At 54.1% G+C, this 24,663-nt stretch overlaps 1 protein-coding gene across 2 annotated transcripts; it reads left to right on the forward strand.

Annotated features, from left to right (window-relative positions):
• Positions 1-7,268: 7,268 nt before the first annotated feature.
• On the forward strand, positions 7,269-10,823 carry LOC125179932 (uncharacterized). Of its 2 annotated transcripts, XM_066994995.1 has the most exons (5): positions 7,269-8,130; positions 8,322-8,373; positions 8,488-8,527; positions 8,624-8,713; positions 9,107-10,823. In XM_066994995.1, the coding sequence occupies exons 1-5, from the start codon at positions 7,966-7,968 to the stop codon at positions 10,770-10,772; spliced, it is 2,013 nt and encodes a 670-aa protein (XP_066851096.1). In that variant the 5' UTR covers positions 7,269-7,965; the 3' UTR covers positions 10,773-10,823. The 2 variants fall into 2 exon arrangements, with proteins under 2 accessions (XP_066851096.1, XP_066851095.1); XM_066994994.1 differs by having other exon boundaries at positions 7,966-8,130; positions 8,322-8,527.
• Positions 10,824-24,663: the final 13,840 nt, after the last annotated feature.

Raw genomic sequence — 24,663 nt, forward strand, 5'->3', positions numbered from 1 at the left:
GATGTTGTTTTGTGCCTCTGTGAGAGCATATTTAAGACAGGGGAAAAAAAACCGCTGCACCACACAGTAGCTGGGAGAGTGAGAGGAGTGAGGAACAGCCTTGGAGGCACCAAGGTCAGTGAAGAAGGAGGGGGAGAGGTGCTCCAGGCGCCAGAGCAGAAGTCCCCTGCGGCCTGTGGTGAGGACCATGGTGAAGCAGGCTGTCCCCCTGCAGCCCATGGAGTACCACGGTGGAGCAGGTTCCACGCTGCAGCCCATGGAGGAGACCACGGTGGAGCAGGTGGACCTGCATCGACGGAGGCTGCGGCCTGTGGAAGACCCCTGCCGGAGCAGATTCCAGGCCGGACCTGTAGCCCGTGGAAAGGAGACCACACAGGAGCAGGTGAGCTGGCAGGAGCTGCTGCCTGTGGGGGATCCAGGTTGGAGCAGTTTGCTCCTGAGGGATGGACCCCATGGTACAGACCCATATCTGGAGCAGTTCTTGAAGAGCTGCTGCCTGTGGGCAGCCCACGCCGGATCAGTTCAGCAAGGACTGCATCCCGTGGGAGGGACCCCACAGCACGGGACGAGAGTGACCGAGAAGGAGCGGCAGAGAAGAAGCGCTATAGACTGACCATAGCACCCCTGTTCCCCTTCCCCGCTCGGGGGGAGGTGGTGGAAGAGGGTGGATGGCGGGGAAGGTGCTTTTGGTTTATTTCCTTTGCTTCTCACTTCTCTAGCTTGTTAGTAATAGGTAATAAATCTTACTATCTCCCTACGCTGAGTCTGTTTTGCCCGTCACGATAATTACTGTGCAATCTCCTCATCCTTACCTCAACCCTTGAGCCCTTTTCATTGTATTTTCTCCCCATTCCTCTTTGAGGAGGGGGAGTGAGAGAGTGGTTGTGGTGGAGCTCGGCCACCCACCTGAGTAAAATCATCACACATCCCCTTTCAAACTCGTGCTTTCCCTACCATGCAGGTGGTCAGAAAACAGCTGTAGGCTTTAGGCTGAGCTCTGTGTGCTGCCACAATCTGCCACAAACACCTGCATACCCTGCTCAGTGGTGTTAGAGACCTTGTCTCCTCAGGGCTGCCTCTGCAAACACAGCTCATTGGCATGGTCCCTCACCAGGTCTGCGGCAGAGCTGGAAGACGGAGCAGTGCTGGGGTTGCTGGAGTCTAATCTCTCTGCTGTTTTTATCTGATCTTTACAAATCATCCCTGCCTGTGTGTGTTAGAAGTCCTCTGAGCATTGACAGCGGGATTAATTGGCCTTTCCCCACGTTTGAGGTATTTGTTATGAAGCTCTATCTCTATTCAGTCATCTAACACAAGCTGAACTCAGGCTGCAGTCTTCCCTCAGTACAGGCACTAATGGGATCTGCTTTCTTTTCCTATTGCTATGAAACCTATGGGAAATAAATATCTTTGCAACTGCTACCTACTAATGTCTCCTAACTGTCCATATGAATGCACCGTTTTGTGTGGGTATTGCACTTGACTCAGCTTATCTCAAGGCTATCACATCAGTCAGGGGATATTCCCTAGGAAGGGAGTATTTCTTAGCCATTTCACCATATTGCTAATCTTAGTGTAGGAGGACATCCCAAAGTGCTCTGGTACATAACAAATATATGCAGTCTTCATCTGACTTTATCAGCCAGGAGTGCATGGAAGAGCATTGAAACCATGCTAGAATCACTGAAATGGTTACAGCTGTCCAGTAACCCAATGCAGGTGAAATCTGGTTGTGTCGAAAGAAAAAAAAAAAAAAGTCCTATTTTTCATGTACTCAGAGCCCAGCTGGTTCTTCCCTCTGGACTGCCTTTCCAGAGGAAGCAAGGAAGGAAGACATACACGTGGCTCCATCAGCCAAGTGTTGCCCCCAGAAGTCTGTTCCCAATGCAGGGGACAGCACAAAGGCACAGGTTTTAGTGATTAAGACATTTGGCACTGGTATTATATTTCCCCATGATTCTTGCTCGTGATGGACTTTGGACAACCTTTTGGCCTTCCCCCCTTGGATAAGCAGACCCATGCAAGAATAATAGGAACATGAGAACCTTCAATAGCACAGACTCCCTCGGTCTGAGCTCTGCGGACTTCAAAAGTCTCGCGCTGCACAACAACCGCAGGACAGACAGACGGGAAATGCTACCAGCCGCAGCGGCTGCTGGCGTGAGGTTGCTCTCCTGCCCCCTCAGCAGTTTTTTTTCCAGTGTTCTTCTGATTCATCAGCACCAGCCGCTCACATCTTCGTGCGCACTCCTGCTCTGTGGCCCTGCTTAGCTTATTCCAGAGGAGGCGGAATTCCTGACCATCGTTCTTTTTCTTTTGTCTTTCTTCCTAATCAGATACACTTTGCTTTGCAAAGGCTGTTGGAAAAATATTTCATTTCTCAGCACCAAAGCCAGCAAGTTTTGGCAGATTTGTAGCACATCACGATGGTGTGGTGGTTCCCAAGGACAATGAGTACCTACAACATCTGAATGGGGTCAAACCTCACACCACAGATGATGCACAGTGGCTGCATGAAAGAGCAGAGTGCTTCAACTAAACAAGATAAAGGAAAAGACACTGCGAGCAGAGCATCACTGCTTTGAGTTTTCTCATTCCTTCCTCTTGATTGTGGTCCATCACAATCATTGTTTGCTTATTTCTCATGAAAAGAGAATGGCATTTGGTTCAGTTTCAGTAAGTTTCATGAAAATTTTGTCCCTGTTCGGATACCTCCATCCATTTTTAATAGCGTGTTGATTTTCTACGTGTCACACCAGGCAGGGTACAGCTGGAACTCCTTTTCAGTAGAAATCCATGTTCAAGGCCTTTAGAAACCATCATGCTCTGAGGACACACAGAGCAGCCCTCTCTGAGAGATGTCCTGTTCTGGTCAAAGCCAGCTGCCTCCAGGGAGGCCAAGAGCCCCAGCTCTGTGGTGGATAAGAGGCAGGGCAGGAAGACAACTCCACCAAAACCCAGCTGTTGGTTTCACAGTGACCAGTGATGTGGGACTGGTAGCTACAAAATAATCCTTATAGGAACAGGAATTCAGCTCCTGCTTTGATCTAGCAGTGATGCTAAGACTATACTAAGATGGAGCACAGATTACTCCAGACAGATGTCCTCTTTCTGTCAATTACTTGCAAATATGCAGACTTTCGTGGTGTGCTGGTAAAAACTTTTTAGCCCTATCTGTACTAACTCTTAAATCATTACTGTAGAGCACAGTTGTGTTTTTGTTGTTGTTGATGATGATGATGATGTTGTTTGTTTTGTTTTTTCTTCTGAATAGAAAAAGATCTCAGATAGCCAGGTGATAACCTTGGTGGAGAACAGCACTATGGTGTAAGAGATCTAAAATGGATTAGTGACATGCACCGCCCGATAGAGATATCAGCCTGATCCGTGTTAATGAACACCTTTACAAATCTCTATTAAAACTGTTTAATGCCATAAAGATTACTGGTTAGATGAGCCCTAGAGCTCTTTCAAGATGCCCATTATTGTACTATTGGATTGCATGCATATTTAAATTAAATTGCATTTTAAGTTCTGGCACATTTGCCTGTTAAACATTTAAACATTTGAGATTTTAACAGCCCTGTTTTTTGCAGTATGGAGTAAAAAGGGTAGCTGGAGGGCTTTGGACAACTACACTGAACTTTAAATATATGGATGTGGGCAGGGAGGGTCTGCTGTCATTATTCTCTGCTTTCTCTGGTTAACAAATATGGTTTTGGATTCAGCAGTAGCCACCAGTTTCTTGAGAGGTCAGGGGCTTAAAGCTTGTCTCGGTAAAAGACGCTGTGTTGAGTTACTGCATATTGTCCGTTTGTTAGTTTTGTTTATGCACATCTCTAGACCTTAAGGTGTCAGACATGACTAGTTTCATAAATAAACTACCTGTTCTGTTCAAACCTTTTCAGATCAAATTTGTTGTATTGGATATTTTCAGACCAATCAGGGAAGAGCATTCTCCAGTGTAAGCATTTAAACTTTTTACAAGGGAAGACACAGGACTGTAACAATCTCTGTTTTGTGAATTCCTCTTCCTAAACCTGAAAGCCAATTTATAACGTGCTTAAAGTTCCTCCAAGAAAGAATTGGGCCATGTGCTTTTAGCCATTTAAAGCACCAGTAAAATGCAGTATCCAGCATACAAGGGTAAGCTCACTACTTCATAAACCTTCTCACAGAATCCTACAGCTCTTCCATTTCCTTTTTTATTTTTGTATTTGGGAGCTTGTCACTGGCAGATGCTGAGACAGTGCTGCGGTGATTGAACATCAAGGATCAGGTCTCACAGCCCTCACCAGAGCATGGCTAGGCACCACCCTGAGGCTTCAAATATCAGGTTAAGGTTCAATCGTTGATCCAATTATCCTTTGTGAATAAAGAGGTATACCAGCTGGTTAATATTTCACCATCTTTTGGACTTACTGTTCAAAATGGCTAAGTAGAAAATGTGACAGCAGCCTTGTATTGGTGGATGAGATGGCCCAAGGCAAAAAGACAAGGAGGACATCTTCCTGAAAACTCAATTACTTTGTACAGTAAGTTAAGAAGAGGAAGATATGTGTAGAGGATGTCTCCGAGGTGTTAATGTCATTTACACAAGTTGTGGGGGTTTGTGTGTGGGCACAGTGCAAGCTCCCCAGGTGACAGAGAGAGCTCATTTACTCAGTTGTTCAAACAGGAGAGCTCTTGAGTGACAGCTGTCATTATGGCAGGCTGGGTTTGCAGGTCTTCACTTGTTTACAATGAAGTAGGAGCTAGGAGTGCCTCCTACACCATCTGATATACCTTGTGGATAATGGAGAGCTGTTAAATATCTCTGGTTACGTTGCTTTGCCTAATTGAAGTCGCTCTGGTGACACGATGTCTAATTATTTCTTGTAAGAACCTGGTCACACATTACCTATCTCTTGCTAAGCATTTCTAATGAACACTACATGGTTATTTTGCTTAGCCAAATTCTATGTATTGAATTAAACCCTTTCAACCAGTGAAGTCAGCACAACTCATTTGGCTCTTTTAATCTGGTCTATTCAAAAATTATTGTTACAGTTATAAAGTTAGATTTGTCATGTGAATGAAGAATGCATTTAGATACCTCTTAAATGCAAGGCACTTAATAGCCACGTTGTATTTACTATAGGAGTACAACTCTGGTGTCACTGAACCTAGAAAGGAGCTAAATCAGTAGTTTAACTTGCCAAGTTTCAAGGAAAGGTCATTGAAAATTCAGTGAACAAATACCACTCAAATAATTGACTGTAATAATCCTTGCATGCTCAGTGGTGTAGTTCAGCTTTGCCATCAGCTGTTATATGGAGCAAGACTGTCTCCTTGAAAAGGCTCTAACCACTCAGGGTCCAGCCTCTTACTATTCAGTGTAGGAAGAAAATGTGACAGTCTTATCCAGGCGTGTCACACCACTGTGGTGTGGGGAGTATGAGGGCATGCAGCACAGCGCATGGACTCAGGAGGGTGTCTCAGCACAACCCTGTGGTGTACCCGCCACTCCCCACAGTTTTGTGCCATCTGCAGACTTCTGCCCCATCATGCAGGTCACTAATGAAGATGCTAAACAGGACTGGATCCAGTATTGACCCCTGGCATATGCCGCTAGTTACTGGCCTCCACCTAGACTTTGTGCCACTGATCACCAGCCACCCCGTGGGCTCGACCATTCTGCCAGTTTTCAGTGCACCCCACTGACTGCCCATCCAGCCCATACATCTACAGCTTGTCTACAAGGAACTTACAAGAGACGGTGTCAAAGGCCGTACTGAAGTGCAGGCAGACAGTATCCATGCTCCCCCCTCATCTACCAGACCAGTCCTTTCATTGCAGAAGCTTATCGAGTTTGTCAAGCAGGACTTCCCTTTGGTGAATCCCTGCTGTCTTCTTTGCCCATGAGGGTAGCCAGGGAGCGATTGCCCTGCCTGTGTTTCAGCCACATGTTTTCTCACCCTTTTTCTTCCTATTCTCTTCCCCACGCCCCTCAGGGTGAGGAGAAGAAGGGTGAATGATCGGCTGGGCAAGTGCCTGGCTGCCCATCCAGGGCCAACCCCCCCCAACGTAATCCCCCATTCAGCAAAGGACCCTTGAGCAGGCTCCTCACCCTCGCCTTTGCCCTCCCACTTGGGCGTTCCCCACGGCTTCCGGCCCGCCCCTGGCACCCCGAGGGCTGCTTGCACACACATAACAATGCCAGAAAGCACCACAACAGCCAAGGCCGTTTCTGGACTGTCACTGGCACCACTACCACGGCAGTGCTGGGCAAGTGTGGTGGTTTTACTCGGGTGGGCAGCTGAGCTCCACCACAACCACTCTCTCACTCCCCCTCCTCAAAGAGGAACGGGGAGAGAATTTGATGAAAAGGGCTCAAGGGTTGAGATAAGGACTAGGAGATCGCGCAGTAATTATCGTGACGGGCAAAACAGACTCAGCATAGGGAGATAGTAAGATTTATTGCCTATTACTAACAAGCTAGAGAAGTGAGAAACAAAGGAAAAAAAACAAAAACGCCTTCCCCCCATCCACCCTCTTCCACCTCCTCCCCCTGAGCGGCGCAGGGGAACAGGGGAAATGGGGCTGTGGTCAGTCTACAGCGCTTCTTCTCTGCCGCTTCTTCTCGGTCACTCTCGTCCCCTGTGCTGTGGGGTCCTGCCCACAGGATGCAGTCCTTGCTGAACTGATCCGGCATAGGCTTCCCACAGGCAGCAGCTCTTCAAGAACTGCTCCAGATATGGCTCGGTACCATGGGGTCCATCCCCCAGGAGCAAACTGCTCCAACCGGGGTCCCCCACAGGCAGCAGCTCCCCCCAGACCCCCTGCTCCTGCGTGGGCTCCTCTCCATGGGCTGCAGCTGCGGCCCGGGGCCTGCTCCTGCGGGGGCTCTCCATGGGCCGCAGCCTCCTCCAGGCCACATCCACCTGCTCCACCGGGGGCTCCTCCACGGGCTGCAGCGTGGAGATCTGCTCCGTGTGGGACCCATGGGCTGCAGGGGGACAGCCTGCTCCACCAGGGGCCTCTCCACAGGCCGCAGGGGAACTGCTGCTGTGTGCCTGGCGTACCTCCTGCCCTCCTGCTGCACTGACCCCGGCGCCTGCAAGGCTGTGTCACTCCTCTCACTCTCCCAGCTACTGTGTGGCAGCATTTATTTTTTTTTCCTTTCTTAAATATGCTCTCACAGAGGTGCGAACAACATTGCTTATTGGCTCAGCTCTGGTCAGCAGCAGGGCCCTCACATAACATGGGGCAGCTTCTAGATTCTTCTCACAGAAGCCACGCCTATGGCCCCCTGCTACCAAAAACCTTACCACGTAAATCCACTACAGCAGGGCCAGATCAGCCTCCTGCCCACACTCCCCACCACTTTCAGCCACCAGCTTGCATGCCCCAAGCCCCAGGCTGAGCTCCCCAGAGGATGGCCATGGCATCGTTGCTGCTGGGCAGCCAAAAAACACCCACAAACTGGTTCCCCCGTCTCATGTGGAGCAAGGGAGAGAATGGCAAGAACAACAGCTGGAAGCTCTGGGTTTGAAGCACAGCCCATGCATGACCGAGAGTTCGGCCCTACCTAGTGAGAAGCCAGAGGTCTTGCAGGGCCCTGCGCAGGGCCAGCTCTCGACACTGGGGTGGGCTGGCCATGGCCCCGCTGCGCTGAGCTGGCCCGGCCGGGCTGGCTGCTGCCTGGTGCTCGGGTGAAGGTCACCTCCTGGGGCTTAGCTCAGCTCGGGGAGGGCCACCTCATCCCCGCTGTCCCTGCATCACAAACGTTGCCCTGGCTGAGCGCTGCTGTCACAACAGCTGGGGAGGGATGACAACGCGCATCACAATCGGGGGCGGGCTATGTAAGTGGGGCTGAGCGAGGCTGGCTGCCATTTTGCCGTGAGCTGACGAGCGAAGAGGGACAAGCTTGAGCTGGGAAGGTGGAGCAAGGGGACCGTGAGTGCGGTCCAGCCGATCTTCCTCATGCCAGCCAAGTTTGGCTCTCTCTGGCAAGTCATAGGCATGGCTGATGCCTGGGTACTGAGTTTCTTCCCCAGCCCAGAAGCCTTCTGGGCCTTCTACGCCTTCCTGTGGCTCCTGCTGCTGGCATTTGCCTGCTTCTCCATGATGCCCAGGGCCAAGCTGCAGGTAGGAGTCAGGGCTGGTGCTGAGGCAGGCCCTGCCTGGGACGGGAGGCCGTGTCCCAGCCAGGCCTGGCCAGCCTGGGCCAGGACGCTTGGGGCAGGCACAGGCCTGGCCCTGGCCATGCCCTGGGTTTGTGGATGCCGCTGAGGCTGCTGGGGACTCCCTCTCACCCGCTGCTTTCTGTGTCCATGTAGGAAGGGAGGACGAGGAGGTGCTGTTACAGAAGGAACCAGGAGAATCGCAGAGGTGAGCAGCCCTGGGCAAGGGCAGGTGCCCTGCAAAGACATCGCCCAGCCCCATGTACCCGCCATCCCCCCACGGCCTCCCCATCCACTGACTCTCTGTCTTCTCTCCCCCCAGTTTGGACCCTCCACAAGTGTTCATGGTGCAAGAGGAAGCAGTAAGTGGAATCGTTGATGCTGGGGCGTGACAGCCCCCTCTAGCCAGTCCCCCACCAAAGGAGGTCCCACTAATGCTGCCCTTTGCCCCTTTGCAGATGTCTCGAGCATGGAAATATGGATGGATTGTCTGAACTAGCCAAACTGTTCAACAGGAACCTTGAGGACCTCAACAGATACATAGAAATGTGAGGCCACTGAGGGGGGGAAGGGGAAGGGGATGGGGATGGGAACAGGGGCAGGGTTTGGGGGCATGGATGAGTGCAATGGCTTGGGGGGGCACAGGGAAACTTGCGGACTAAAATCCGAGGAGCAATGCCCTTGCAGAAGGATTTACCGCCGAGGCACAGAGATAGCAGTGTCCCCTCTCTTTCTGGGGCAGATGGAGCTTCTGTGCCCAGCCGGCAGAGGGGGAGCCTTGGGCAAGGGACCAAGGGGTCCCTTGGGGGACCCCACAGAAATGACACAGCCTGCCAGCTCCTTCGGGGCAGAGGGAGAGTCCCAGGGTGCTCAGGAGTGCTTGGCTCAGCATTCCCATCATCTTCCTTCTCCGTCTCCTCCTCCTCCTCCTCCTCACACAGGCTCAACTTGGAGTTGCCAGAGGACAGCAGTGAGTCTACCACTTCTGACACGGAGAGTGAAACCAGCTGCTCTTCAGGAACCTCTCTGGACTCCTGGAGCACCATCTCCTGCACTACCATCACGGAGAGCGAAACCGGACAGAATTCATGGGCATCTACCCCCACTCCTGTGCAGAAAGAAGACTGGCTTCATGCTTCTGCGGTCCAGCCTGGCCTCGTGCATCCCAAGGCTGGCCCAGGGGAGCAGCATGACCATGACACCCGCCCACGCTGCAGGAAAGAGGTGGTCGGATGCCACAGGGCCAGCAGTGTGCACCAACACCAGCAACACGTCCAGGTCCAGCAGGCTGCTCCCAGCCATCCTCCAGAGGTGCCCAAATTCCACTCCACGAAACTGAAGGCACCTTTGCCACAAAAGGAGACCCAGGAGACCCAGGAGACCTTGGACTGCTTCACCGCAAAAAAGAAAGAGGAGGAGAAACTGCGCCTGCCAGCTGATGGGGACAAGCCTCCACAAGATGACCCAGCCTCTGCTTCAAAAATATCTAAGCGGGCAGAAAAGCCTATTTTGAAGGTGGTTCCCATGGTGCGGGACCTGCCCTGTGTGGACAAGACTGTGGAAGGTCATCCGGAGGGGCCTGATGTACAAAAGCAGACACAAAGGCTCTTCAGGCTACCAAGAAAGATCCTGGCTTCCATGAAGAGATTTTTTGACCACATCCTGGGAAAAAAAGACTCCCAGACTGAGGATCCACAGCGGAACACCAGGCAGCGCCACCGCTTACCCTTCCGGCGCTTTCAGCAACACGCTCACACCACAAAGTCGGCAGTGCAGCTGTCAGTGCAGACCCCTGGCCCTCAGCAGGAGGCAGCAGCCCCCAAGGACGCATTCACCCGGGGGATGCAGGAGCCTGTCCACTCTGTGCCAGCAGCTGTTCTGAGAGGGGAACAAGGGATGAAGCCTCAGGAGGATGGGGACAGATCCCGCCAGAAAATGGCGTGTGGAGGAAGAGCCAACGGCAGCAGCACGGCCAGCAAGACGACCCTGCCTGGCACCAGCAAGAAGAACCGGGGCCCTGGGGCAGTAGGGGATTCCCCTTCCACCCAGGCAGAGCAGGCGTCGCCACAGAGCAAGGGAGCTCCGTGGGGTCAGTCAGATAAGAAGGGTGAGGGCCCAAGCATCTCCACTACAGGGGACATGGGGACACCAGCACCTCCAAGAAGAAGGTCCCCACAGAGAAAAAACAGCTCCAATGGGGAGAGACCGTCAGCTCTGCCACGGCCTCCACACCACATTTGGATCTGTCTTGATATGCCCCACATGACAAAGGTCCTCGTAGCACCAAGAGACTGCCGCAAAGCCAAACATATTGCTAAATATCTGCACAAGCTGGTGCTGGCTTCACAGTCAGAGCAGCTCCCAGACAATGCGGGGCAACCAAGGATAGACCCAGCAGCAGAGGGCACCGGGGCCGTGCCACGCAGAAGACATAGAGGGGCACGGAAGGACAAGGGATGCTCCCAGGACAGACCCGTCTTCGCAAGACTCCGTCCTAAGTGCATCAAAGCCCCAAGCCACACCTTGGTCCCGAAGGAGAGTATCTGGGGGTGGCCTTCCCCTGAGGCTTTCAGAGGCAGCATGGGCTGCCAAGCTACCTGGAGGTGAGTGTGGCAGAGAATCATAAAGTCAGAGAATAACAGAATAGCTTGGTTTGGAAGGGGCCTTAAAGATCATCCTATTCCAATCCCCCTGCCATGGGCAGGGACGGCACCCACTAGATCAGGCTGCCCAGGGCCTCATCCAGTCTGCCCTTGAACATCCCCAGGGGTGGGGTATCTGCAACTTCTCTGGGCAACCTGTGCCAGTGCCTCACCACCCTCTGAGAGAAGAATTTCCCCCTAATGTCCAGACTAAATCTATCCTCTTTTAAGACCATTCCCCTTGCTCTGTCGTTATCTACCCAAGTAAGGAGTCCTCCTCCATCTTTTTTATAAGACCCCTTTAAGTATGAAATGGTCATAATGAGGTCTCCCCTGAGCCTTCTCTTCTTCAGGCTGAACATCCCCAGCTCTCTCAGCCTTTCTTCATAGGAGAGGTGCTCCAGCCCTCTGATGGTCTTTGTAGGCCTCCTGTGCACTCACTCTAACAGGTTCACACTTGTTGTGCTGGGGGCCTCAGACCTGGACGCAGTGCCCCGCGTGGGGCCTCACAAGGGCAGTGCAGAGGGGGACAATCACCTCCCTCCACCTGCTGGCCACTGCTCTGCTGATGCAGCCCGGGATGCAGTTGGCCTTCTGGGCTGCAAGCCTGCACTGCTGGCTCACGTTGAGCTTTTCATCTACCAGAACCCCCAAGTCCTTCTCTGCAGGGCTGCTCTCAATGAGTTCTTCTCTCAGTCCGTCCTCAAGTCTGGGATTGCCCTGACCCCGGTGCAGCACCATGCGTTTGGACTTGTTGAACCTCATTAGGTTCCCATGGGCCCACTTCTTTAGGCGCTGTCTAGGTCCCTTTGGATGGCATCCCTTCCTTCTGTTGTATCAGCTGCACCACTCAGCTTGGTGTCATCTGCAAACTTGCTGAGGGTGCACTCAATCCCATCGTCTGCATCATTGATGAAGATATTAAAAAGCACCGGTCCCAGGACAGACCCCTGAGGGACACCGCTCGTCACCGGTCTCCACCTGGACATAGAGCCATTGACCGCCACTCCGGGTGCGACCTTCAAGCCAACTCCTTATTCACGAAATGGTCTGCCCATCAAATCCATGTCTCTCCAATTTGGAGATCAGGATGTCATGTGGCACTGTGTCAAAGGCCTTACAGAAGTCCAAGTAGGTGACATGGTTCAGTCCTCCCGTGTCAGCTGATGCAGTCCATCACAGAAGGCCAGCAGATTGGTCAGGCATGATTTGCCCTTGGTGAAGCCATGCTGGCTGTCGCAGATCACCTTCTTGTCCTGCATGTGCCTTAACATTGCCTCCAGGAAGATTCATTCCGTGATCTTCCCAGGCACAGACGTGAGGCTCACCAGCGTGTAGTTCCCCAGGCCTTCTTTTCTACCCTTTTTAAAATTGTAAAATGTTTCCCTTTTTCCAGTCACTGTGGACTTCGCCTCACTGCCGTGATTTTTCAAATATGATGGAGAGTGACTTGGCAACTACATCAGCCAATTCCCTCAGGACCCTAGGATGCATGTCACCAGGCCCCATAGACTTGTAGTTGTTACGTTGCATCAGGAGGTCCCAAACCTGCTCTTCCTTACAGTTGGAAGGACTCTGCTTCCCCAGCCCCTGCCTAGAGATCTGGGGACACAAGGGATGTGGGAAGCCTGACCACTGGTGTAGATCGAGGCAAAGAAGTTGCTAAGTACCTCTGCCTTCTCCACATCTGTTGTTACCAGTTCTCCATCTTCATTAGGCAGAGGCGCTACACTCTCCCTAGTCTTTCTTGTGTGGCCAATGTACCTGCAGAACCCCTTTACGTTATTCTTTGCATCCCTTGCCAAGTTTGGTTCTGTCAGTGCCTTGGCTTTCCTGATCCCATCCCTGCACATCCGGAGGGCATTACTGTACTCTTCCCAGGGCACGTGGCCCTCTTTCCACCGTCTATGCGTTTCCTTCTTTTGCCTAAGTTTTACCAGCAGATCCTTATTCAACCATGGCGGTTTCCTGCCTTCCTGGTTTGATGTATTACAAATGGAAATACAGAGCTCTTGCGCTCCGAGGAAGATATCCTTAAAGAGCTGCCAGTTCTGATCAGATCCTCTGAGCATCTAGGGCATGGTCACTGCAACCTAGGCTTCCTCCAGTCTTAACTTCTTTAATGAGCTCCTTCTGCACTGGTGAGCACCAGGTCCGGTAACACTTCTCCTCTGGCTGGTTTGTCTAATACGTGGAATAGGAACTTGTCCTCAATGGACTCCAGAAGTCTCCTGGATTGCTTACTGCCTGCCATGCGGCTTTCCCCGCAAACATCTGTGTGATTGAGATCCCCCAGGAGGATGAGAGACTGTGAGCATGATGCTTCCTGATCATCTAGTTCCACCCCCCTGCCATGGGTCTCTAAGGTCTCGAAACTGCTCTTCGCTTATAGTGGGTGGGACTTTGATCCCCCAACCTCCATCTACGCGCTCGGGGAAACAAAAGACTTGGGAAGCCTGCCTGTCAGTGAAGACTGAGGCAAAGAAGTTGCTGAATGCCTCAGCTTTCTCCATGTCTATTGTTACCAGAAGTTGAGACGACACAGGCCCCAGTGCCTGTTCTTCCGTCTGCACCAGGACAGGCAGTGTGACCCTGGGAAGGGCAGACAGATGCCTTCTTGCTGTGGAATGGGGTGGGCTCATCTCCAAAGTCCCTGCCTCTCTGTTTCGAGGAGGATCACGGCTGTGGCTTGGAGATAACCCCAAACCCCTTGGAAGGTGCTGGGATCAGAGTCCTGAGCTCTGGGGCTCACTAGGAGCTCTACATGCCCAAGCACTTACTGAGGCAAGAAAACAGACAAGAAGGAGGACGTGAGCAGGAACCCTAAGTGGGAGGAAGAGAGCAGTGGGAGCTGGCAGAGAGGAGTGATAAAGAAGAGCTCTTGCAGGTCTCACTCCGTTTCACTAGGTGTTTAAATGTTTATCGCCTTTACTTCCCAATACACAACCCAACAGCTGGATGTCTAAGATTCAGTTAATTTCCGCAAGCTGAGTCACAGAATCACAGACTAGTTTGAGGTTGGAAGGGACCTCTGGAGCTCATCTGGTTCAATGTCCCTGCTCCAGCAGACACCCGGAGCAGGGTGCCCAGGACCACATCCAGGCGGCTTTCGAAGATCTCCAGGGAGGAGACGCCACAGCCCCTGGGCAACCCGTGCCAGTGCTCGGTCACCCTCATATAAAGAAAGTGTTTCCTCCTGCTCAGAGGGAACCTCCTGCGTTCCAGTTTGTGCCCGTCGCCTCTTGTCCTGGTACAGGGCACCACCAAACAGAACCTGGCTCCAGCCTCTTTGCACCCCCCGTCAGGGACTGATAGACACTGATAGGATCCCCCCAGCCTTCTCTCCTCCAGGCTGAAAAGCTCTCTCAGCCTTTCCTCACAGGAGACACGCTCCAGTCCCTTTATTGTCTTTGTGGCCCTACACTGGACTCTCTCCAGTACGCCCACGTCTGCCTTGTACTGGGGAGCCCAGAACTGGACTCGCTACTCCAGGTGTGGCCTCACCAGTGCAGAGTAGAGGGGCAGGATCACCTCTCCTGACCTGCTGACAATACTGTGCCTGATGCAGCCCAGGATACTATTAGCCTTCTTTGCAGCAAGGGTGCGTTGCTGCCTCACGTTCACCAGGACCCCCAGGTCCCTTTCCTCCAAGCTGCTCTCCAGCGGGGCGGTCCCCAGCATGTCCTGGTGCCAGGGGTTGTGCCTACCCACGTGCAGGACTTTGCACAGAATTCCCCTGGCTGATCTTCAAGATGTTCCTTCCGGCCCATTTCTCCCTCCTGTCCAGGACCCTCTGGACGGCAGCACAACCCTGTGGTGTATCTGCCACTCCCCCCAGTTTTGTGCCATCTGCAGACGTCTGCTCCGTCATGCAGGTCACTAATGAAGATGCTAAACAGGACTGGATCCAGTATTGACTCCTGGCGTATGCCGCTAGTTACTGGCCTCCACCTAGACTTTGTGCCACTGATCACCAGCCACCCCGTGGGCTCGACCATTCTGCCAGTTTTCAGTGCACCCCACTGACTGCCCATCCAGCCCATACATCTACAGCTTGTCTACAAGCTTATCGAGTTGGTCAGGCAGCACTTCCCGTTGGTGAATCCCTGCCGTCTTCTTTGCCCCTGAATGGTAGCCAGGGAGCGATTGCCTTGCCTGTATTTCAGCCACACGTTTTCTTGCTCTATTTCTTCCTGTTTGGCCCTACCTAGTGAGAAGCCAGAGGTCTTGCAGGGCCCTGCGCAGGGCCAGCTCTCAGCACTGAGGTGGGCTGGCCATGGCCCCGCTGCGCTCAGCTGGCCCGGCCGGGCTGGCTGCTGCCTGGCGCTCCGGTGAAGGTCACCTCCTGGGGTGCACCACGAGGGCTGCTTGCACACACATAACAATGCCAGAAAGCACCACAACAGCCAAGGCCGTTTCTGGACTGTCACTGGCACCACTACCACGGCAGTGCTGGGCAAGTGTGGTGGTTTTACTCGGGTGGGCAGCTGAGCTCCACCACAACCACTCTCTCACTCCCCCTCCTCAAAGAGGAACGGGGAGAGAATTTGATGAAAAGGGCTCAAGGGTTGAGATAAGGACTAGGAGATCGCGCAGTAATTATCGTGACGGGCAAAACAGACTCAGCATAGGGAGATAGTAAGATTTATTGCCTATTACTAACAAGCTAGAGAAGTGAGAAACAAAGGAAAAAAAACAAAAACGCCTTCCCCCCATCCACCCTCTTCCACCTCCTCCCCCTGAGCGGCGCAGGGGAACAGGGGAAATGGGGCTGTGGTCAGTCTACAGCGCTTCTTCTCTGCCGCTTCTTCTCGGTCACTCTCGTCCCCTGTGCTGTGGGGTCCTGCCCACAGGATGCAGTCCTTGCTGAACTGATCCGGCATAGGCTTCCCACAGGCAGCAGCTCTTCAAGAACTGCTCCAGATATGGCTCGGTACCACGGGGTCCATCCCCCAGGAGCAAACTGCTCCAGCACGGGTCCCCCACAGGCAGCAGCTCCCCCCAGACCCCCTGCTCCTGCGTGGGCTCCTCTCCACGGGCTGCAGCTCCGGCCCGGGGCCTGCTCCTGCGGGGGCTCTCCATGGGCCGCAGCCTCCTCCAGGCCACATCCACCTGCTCCACCGGGGGCTCCTCCACGGGCTGCAGCGTGGAGATCTGCTCCGTGTGGGACCCGTGGGCTGCAGGGGGACAGCCTGCTCCACCAGGGGCCTCTCCACAGGCCGCAGGGGAACTGCTGCTGTGTGCCTGGCGTACCTCCTGCCCTCCTGCTGCACTGACCCCGGCGCCTGCAAGGCTGTGTCACTCCTCTCACTCTCCCAGCTACTGTGTGGCAGCATTTATTTTTTTTTCCTTTCTTACATATGCTCTCACAGAGGTGCGAACAACATTGCTTATTGGCTCAGCTCTGGTCAGCAGCAGGGCCCTCACATAACATGGGGCAGCTTCTAGATTCTTCTCACAGAAGCCACGCCTATGGCCCCCTGCTACCAAAAACCTTACCACGTAAATCCACTACAGCAGGGCCAGATCAGCCTCCTGCCCACACTCCCCACCACTTTCAGCCACCAGCTTGCATGCCCCAAGCCCCAGGCTGAGCTCCCCAGAGGATGGCCATGGCATCGTTGCTGCTGGGCAGCCAAAAAACACCCACAAACTGGTTCCCCCGTCTCATGTGGAGCAAGGGAGAGAATGGCAAGAACAACAGCTGGAAGCTCTGGGTTTGAAGCACAGCCCATGCATGACCGAGAGTTCGGCCCTACCTAGTGAGAAGCCAGAGGTCTTGCAGGGCCCTGCGCAGGGCCAGCTCTCAGCACTGGGGTGGGCTGGCCATGGCCCCGCTGCGCTCAGCTGGCCTGGCTGGGCTGGCTGCTGCCTGGTGCTCGGGTGAAGGTCACCTCCTGGGGCTTAGCTCAGCTCGGGGAGGGCCACCTCATCCCCGCTGTCCCTGCATCCCAAACGGCGGCGGTTATGGGTTATATAAGTGGGGCTGAGCGAGGCTGGCTGCCATTTTGCCCACGAGCTGACGAGCAAAGAGGGACAAGCTTGAGCTGGGAAGGTGGAGCAAGGGGACCGTGAGTGCGGTCCGGCCGATCCTCCTCATGCCAGCCAAGTTTGGCTCTCTCTGGCACACGACAGGCATGGCTGATCCCTGGGGAATGAGCTTCTTCCCCAGCCCAGAAGCCTTCTGGGCCTTCTACTCCTTCCTGTGGCTGCTGCTGCTGGCATTTGTCTGCTTCTCCATGATGCCCAGGGCCAAGCCGCAGGTAGGAGGCAGGGCTGGTGCTGAGGCAGGCCCTGCCTGGCAGGGAGAGGGGTCAGCGGGAGCCAGGGCCAGCCCCAGAGCTGGGCTGGGTGCCCTGCCTGGCAGGGGAGGCCGTGTCCCAGGGCATCTGCGTAGCGAGATGAAATGGAGTTAGTAATGACCTAAGTTAGTAATGTAACCCTCTGTCTCACGGTGCTCTGGAGGGTCAGGAGCGCAGGGCTGAGTACAGGGGCACCTCGTCACTGCAGCACCCTGCTGCCAGCACAGGACACCTCGACTTTTCAGCCTGTGTCCGTGCCTGTACTGAGTGTACTGAATGTGCGCTCTGACGGCTGTTCTTCAGTCTGCGTGCGGCAGAGGCGAGGGGTGACCCGTTCTGCGCCCAAACGGCCAAGCTCTGGCAAATGGTGGCGCTCTGTGAGGAGACGCCCACCGCTGTGTGACGCCCGCTCCCAATGGCCCCCAGGCACGGCAACCGCCCCAGGGCCCGCCACAGCTGAGCCAATCAGAGGCGCCCGCTGCCGGCTCTGGGCCAGTGAGAAGAGCCCGGGTGGCTCTGGCGGGAAGGGAGCTGAGCGCGCGGGGCGCTTGCAGTGGCAGCAGCTGCCCTCTGCCCCTTTGCAGATGTCCCGAGCATGCAAATGTGGATGAGTTGTCCGAACTAGCCAAACTGTTCGACAAGAACCTCAGCAGGACCTCAACAGATACACGGAAATGTGGGGCCACCGAGGAGGGGACGGGGAGGGAACAGGGGCAGGGTTTGGGGGCACGGATGAGTGCAATGGCTTGGGGGGGCACAGGGAAACTTGCGGACTAAAATCCGAGGAGCAATGCCCTTGCAGAAGGATTTACCGCCGAGGCACAGAGATAGCAGTGTCCCCTCTCTTTCTGGGGCAGATGGAGCTTCTGTGCCCAGCCGGCAGAGGGGGAGCCTTGGGCAAGGGACCAAGGGGTCCCTTGGGGGACCCCACAGAAATGACACAGCCTGCCAGCTCCTTCGGGGCAGAGGGAGAGTCCCAGGGTGCTCAGGAGTGCTTGGCTCAGCATTCCCATCATCTTCCTTCTCCGTCTCCTCCTCCTCCTCCTCCTCACACAGGCTCAACTTGGAGTTGCCAGAGGACAGCAGTGAGTCTACCACTTCTGACACGGAGAGTGAAACCAGCTGCTCTTCAGGAACCTCTCTGGACTCCTGGAGCATCATCTCCTGCACTACCATCACGGAGAGCGAAACCGGACAGAATTCACGGGCATCTACCCCCACTCCTGTGCAGAAAGCAGACTGGCTTCATGCTTCTGCGGTCCAGCCTGGCCTCATGCATCCCAAGGCTGGCCCAGGGGGGCAGCATGACCATGACACTTGCCAACCCTGCAGGAAAGAAGTGGTCAGATGCCACAGGGCCAGCAGCGTGCACCAACACCAGCAACACGTCCAGGTCCAGCAGGCTGCTCCCAGCCATCCTCCAGAGGTACCCAAATTCCGCTCCATGGAAATGAAGACGTCTTTGACACAAAAGAAATCCAAGGAGGCCTTGAACTACTTCACCTCAAATAAGAAAGAGGAGCAGAAACTGCGCCTGCCAGCCGATGGGGACAAGCCTCCACAAAATGATCCAGCCTCTGCTTCGAAAGTATCGAAGCAAGAAGAAGAGCCTAATATGAAGGCGGTTCCCATGGTGTGGGACCTGACCTTCTTAGACAGGGCTGTGAAAAATCAGCTGGAGTGTGCAGTGGAAAAAATGTATATCCAAAAGCAATTTGGACTGTCAGAGATGGTTTTCTCCTGTGAGGAGAGCATTTCAGCCACTGTCCTGGAAGCAAGGACAGCTGTCCCAGCCACAGCTCCTCAACTACCCCAATGGCAAGCAGAGCCACATGTGGTGGTGACTCCTGTGGAGAAGGACCCACCCTGTGCGGAAAAGATTGTGAACAGTCATCCGGAGGGGCCTGATGTACAAAAGCAGACACAAAGGCTCTTCAGGCTACCAAGAAAGATCCTGGCTTCCATGAAGAGATTTTTTGACCACATCCTGGGAAAAAAAGACTCCCAGACTGAGGATCCACAGCGGAACACCAGGCAGCGCCACCGCTTACCCTTCCGGCGCTTTCAGCAACACGCTCACACCACAAAGTCGGCAGTGCAGCTGTCAGTGCAGACCCCTGGCCCTCAGCAGGAGGCAGCAGCCCCCAAGGACGCATTCACCCGGGGGATGCAGGAGCCTGTCCACTCTGTGCCAGCAGCTGTTCTGAGAGGGGAACAAGGGATGAAGCCTCAGGAGGATGGGGACAGATCCCGCCAGAAAATGGAGTGTGGAGGAAGAGCCAACGGCAGCAGCACGGCCAGCAAGACGACCCTGCCTGGCACCAGCAAGAAGAACCGGGGCCCTGGGGCAGTAGGGGATTCCCCTTCCACCCAGGCAGAGCAGGCGTCGCCACAGAGCAAGGGAGCTCGGTGGGGTCAGTCAGATAAGAAGGGTGAGGGCCCAAGCATCTCCACTACGGGGGACATGGGGACACCAGCACCTCCAAGAAGAAGGTCCCCACAGAGAAAACACAGCTCCAATGAGGACAGACCCTCAGCTCTGCCACGGCCTCCGCACCACATTTGGATTGCTCTTGATATGCCCCACATGACAAAGGTCCTCGCAGCACCAAGAGACTGCCGCAAAGCCAAACATATTGCTGAAGATCTGCAGAAGCAGGTGCTGGCTTCGCAGTTGGAGCAGCTCCCAGACAATGCGGGGCAACCAAGGATAGACCCAGCAGCAGAGGGCACCGGGGCCGTGCCACGCAGAAGACATAGAGGGGCACGGAAGGACAAGGGATGCTCCCAGGACAGACCCGTCTTCGCAAGACTCCGTCCTAAGTGCATCAAAGCCCCAAGCCACACCTTGGTCCCGAAGGAGAGTATCTGGGGGTGGCCTTCCCCTGAGGCTTTCAGAGGCAGCATGGGCTGCCAAGCTACCTGGAGGTGAGTGTGGCAGAGAATCATAAAGTCAGAGAATAACAGAATAGCTTGGTTTGGAAGGGGCCTTAAAGATCATCCTATTCCAATCCCCCTGCCATGGGCAGGGACGCCACCCACTAGATCAGGCTGCCCAGGGCCTCATCCAGTCTGCCCTTGAACATCCCCAGGGGTGGGGTATCTGCAACTTCTCTGGGCAACCTGTGCCAGTGCCTCACCACCCTCTGAGAGAAGAATTTCCCCCTAATGTCCAGACTAAATCTATCCTCTTTTAAGACCATTCCCCCTTGCTCTGTCGTTATCTACCCAAGTAAGGAGTCCTCCTCCATCTTTTTTATGAGACCCCTTTAAGTATGAAATGGTCATAATGAGGTCTCCCCTGAGCCTTCTCTTCTTCAGGCTGAACATCCCCAGCTCTCTCAGCCTTTCTTCATAGGAGAGGTGCTCCAGCCCTCTGATGGTCTTTGTAGGCCTCCTGTGCACTCACTCTAACAGGTTCACATTTGTTGTGCTGGGGGCCTCAGACCTGGACGCAGTGCCCCGCGTGGGGCCTCACAAGGGCAGTGCAGAGGGGGACAATCACCTCCCTCCACCTGCTGGCCACTGCTCTGCTGATGCAGCCCGGGATGCAGTTGGCCTTCTGGGCTGCAAGCCTGCACTGCTGGCTCACGTTGAGCTTTTCATCTACCAGAACCCCCAAGTCCTTCTCTGCAGGGCTGCTCTCAATGAGTTCTTCTCTCAGTCCGTCCTCAAGTCTGGGATTGCCCTGACCCCGGTGCAGCACCATGCGTTTGGACTTGTTGAACCTCATTAGGTTCCCATGGGCCCACTTCTTTAGGCGCTGTCTAGGTCCCTTTGGATGGCATCCCTTCCTTCTGTTGTATCAACTGCACCACTCAGCTTGGTGCCATCTGCAAACTTGCTGAGGGTGCACTCAATCCCATCGTCTGCATCATTGATGAAGATATTAAAAAGCACCGGTCCCACTTCTGACACGGGGAGTGACACCAGTTGCTCTTCAACGGTGTCTCTGGACTCTTGGAGCACCATCTCCTGCACTACCATCACGGAGAACGAAACCGGACAGAATTCACGGGCATCTACCCCCACTCCTCTGCAGTAAGCAGACTCACTTCATGCTTCTGCGGTCCAGCCTGGCCTCGTGCATCCCAAGGCTGGCCCAGAGGAGCAGTGTGACCATGACACTCACCCACGCTGCAGGAAAGAAGTGGTCGGTGCACACTCAGGAAGCAGTGTGCACCTACACCAGCAACACGTCCAGGTCCAGCAGGCTGCTCCCAGCCATCCTCCAGAGGTGCCCAAATTCCACTCCAGGGAAATGAAGACATCTTTGCCACAAAAGGAGACCCAGGAGACCCAGGAGACCTTGGTCTGCTTCACCGCAAAAAAGAAAGAGGAGGAGAAACTGCGCCTGCCAGCTGATGGGGACAAGCCTCCACAAGATGACCCAGCCTCTGCTTCAAAAATATCTAAGCGAGCAGAAAAGCCTACTTTGAAGGTGGTTCCCGTGGTGCGGGACACGCCCTGTGTGGTAAAGACTGTGGAAAGTCATCTGAAGGGGCCTCGTGGAAAAATGCAGTCAAAAGTGCTCTTCAGGCTGCGAAGAAGGATACTGATTTCCATTAGGAGATTTTTAAACCTCATCCTGAGGCAAAGACTCCGAGACTGAGGCGCCCCAGTGGAACACCAGGCAGCGCCACCGCTCACCCTGCCGGAAGGACAAGGGATGCTCCCACGACAGACCTGGCTTTGCAAGACTCCGCCCTAAGTGCATCGAAGCCCCAAACCACAACCTGCCTGGCACTGAAAGCTCCCAGAATTTGGCTCTGTCTGCAGCTGCAGTCCCAGGTGCAGCTGGAGGAAAGACAGTGGGAGAGAAGAAACCATCTGCAGACAGGGCCAAGGGGCAGCAGGGCCCAGCAGGGCATGGAGCCAGCAAGCAGCAGATCCCTGCCAGCCCCACCAGGGAGCGGGGGCTATCTCAATAAATGTGTCAGTGAAAGCATGCTCATGGGCGAGTGTCTCTAATTTCCTGGGGAAGCGCTGCGGCTCCCCTGCTCACTACTGGGCCCTCCTTGCATGGGCAAGGCTGGCAGCTCTGTTGGCTGCTTCTGTGGGGAGGAGTGGGTTGGGGGTGGCCTTCCCCTGAGGCTTTCAGAGGCAGCATGGGCTGCCAAGCTCCCTGGAGGTCAGTGTGGCAGAGAATCATAAAATAACAGAATGCCTTGGTTTGGAAGGGGCCTTAAAGATCATCCTATTCCAATCCCCCTGCCATGGGCAGGGATGCCACCCACTAGATCAGGATGCCCAGGGCCTCATCCACTTTGCCCTTGAACATCCCTTGAACATCCTTGAACATCCCTTGAATAGGGATGGGGTATCTACAACTTCTCTGGGCAACCTGTGCCAGTGCGTCACCACCCCCTGAGAGAAGAATTTCCTCCTAATGTCTAGTCTAAATCTATTCTCTTTTCATTTAAGACCATTCCCCCTTGCTCTATCGTTATCCACCCAAGTAAAGAGTCCTTCTCCATCTTTTTTATAAGACCCCTTTAAGTATGAAATGGTCATAATGAGGTCTCCCCTGAGCCTTCTCTTCTTCAGGCTGAACATCCCCAGCTCTCTCAGCCTTTCTTCATAGGAGAGGTGCTCCAGCCCTCTGATGGTCTTTGTAGGCCTCCTGTGCACTCACTCTAACAGGTTCACATTTGTTGTGCTGGGGGCCTCAGACCTGGACGCAGTGCCCCGCGTGGGGCCTCACAAGGGCAGTGCAGAGGGGGACAATCACCTCCCTCCACCTGCTGGCCACTGCTCTGCTGATGCAGCCCGGGATGCAGTTGGCCTTCTGGGCTGCAAGCCTGCACTGCTGGCTCATGTTGAGCTTTTCATCTACCAGAACCCCCAAGTCCTTCTCTGCAGGGCTGCTCTCAATGAGTTCTTCTCTCAGTCCGTCCTCAAGTCTGGGATTGCCCTGACCCCGGTGCAGCACCATGCGTTTGGACTTGTTGAACCTCATTAGGTTCCCATGGGCCCACTTCTTTAGGCGCTGTCTAGGTCCCTTTGGATGGCATCCCTTCCTTCTGTTGTATCAGCTGCACCACTCAGCTTGGTGCCATCTGCAAACTTGCTGAGGGTGCACTCAATCCCATCGTCTGTATCATTGATGAAGATATTAAAAAGCACCGGTCCCAGGACAGACCCCTGAGGGACACCGCTCGTCACCGGTCTCCACCTGGACATAGAGCCATTGACCGCCACTCCGGGTGCGACCTTCAAGCCAACTCCTTATTCACGAAATGGTCTGCCCATCAAATCCATGTCTCTCCAATTTGGAGATCAGGATGTCATGTGGCACTGTGTCAAAGGCCTTACAGAAGTCCAAGTAGGTGACATGGTTCAGTCCTCCCGTGTCAGCTGATGCAGTCACTCCATCACAGAAGGCCAGCAGATTGGTCAGGCATGATTTGCCCTTGGTGAAGCCATGCTGGCTGTCGCAGATCACCTTCTTGTCCTGCATGTGCCTTAACATTGCCTCCAGGAAGATTCATTCCGTGATCTTCCCAGGCACAGACGTGAGGCTCACCAGCGTGTAGTTCCCCAGGCCTTCTTTTCTACCCTTTTTAAAATTGTAAAATGTTTCCCTTTTTCCAGTCACTGTGGACTTCGCCTCACTGCCGTGATTTTTCAAATATGATGGAGAGTGACTTGGCAACTACATCAGCCAATTCCCTCAGGACCCTAGGATGCATGTCACCAGGCCCCATAGACTTGTAGTTGTTACGTTGCATCAGGAGGTCCCAAACCTGCTCTTCCTTACAGTTGGAAGGACTCTGCTTCCCCAGCCCCTGCCTAGAGATCTGGGGACACAAGGGATGTGGGAAGCCTGACCACTGGTGTAGATCGAGGCAAAGAAGTTGCTAAGTACCTCTGCCTTCTCCACATCTGTTGTTACCAGTTCTCCATCTTCATTAGGCAGAGGCGCTACACTCTCCCTAGTCTTTCTTGTGTGGCCAATGTACCTGCAGAACCCCTTTACGTTATTCTTTGCATCCCTTGCCAAGTTTGGTTCTGTCAGTGCCTTGGCTTTCCTGATCCCATCCCTGCACATCCGGAGGGCATTACTGTACTCTTCCCAGGGCACGTGGCCCTCTTTCCACCGTCTATGCGTTTCCTTCTTTTGCCTAAGTTTTACCAGCAGATCCTTATTCAACCATGGCGGTTTCCTGCCTTCCTGGTTTGATGTATTACAAATGGAAATACAGAGCTCTTGCGCTCCGAGGAAGATATCCTTAAAGAGCTGCCAGTTCTGATCAGATCCTCTGAGCATCTAGGGCATGGTCACTGCAACCTAGGCTTCCTCCAGTCTTAACTTCTTTAATGAGCTCCTTCTGCACTGGTGAGCACCAGGTCCGGTAACACTTCTCCTCTGGCTGGTTTGTCTAATACGTGGAATAGGAACTTGTCCTCAATGGACTCCAGAAGTCTCCTGGATTGCTTACTGCCTGCCATGCGGCTTTCCCCGCAAACATCTGTGTGATTGAGATCCCCCAGGAGGATGAGAGACTGTGAGCATGATGCTTCCTGATCATCTAGTTCCACCCCCCTGCCATG

This window comes from Anser cygnoides, chromosome 3, assembly GCF_040182565.1.
Source record: "Anser cygnoides isolate HZ-2024a breed goose chromosome 3, Taihu_goose_T2T_genome, whole genome shotgun sequence".
In the NCBI taxonomy this organism is placed as follows: domain Eukaryota; kingdom Metazoa; phylum Chordata; class Aves; order Anseriformes; family Anatidae; genus Anser; species Anser cygnoides.

Coding starts and splice junctions, on each gene's coding strand:
- LOC125179932 (XM_066994994.1), top strand. CDS start 7,966: ATGCCAGCCAAGTTTGGCTCTCTCTGGCAAGTCATAGGCATGGCTGAT. Junction 8,131..8,321: donor TGCCCAGGGCCAAGCTGCAG/GTAGGAGTCAGG, acceptor GTGTCCATGTAG/GAAGGGAGGACGAGGAGGTG. Junction 8,528..8,623: donor TCATGGTGCAAGAGGAAGCA/GTAAGTGGAATC, acceptor GCCCCTTTGCAG/ATGTCTCGAGCATGGAAATA.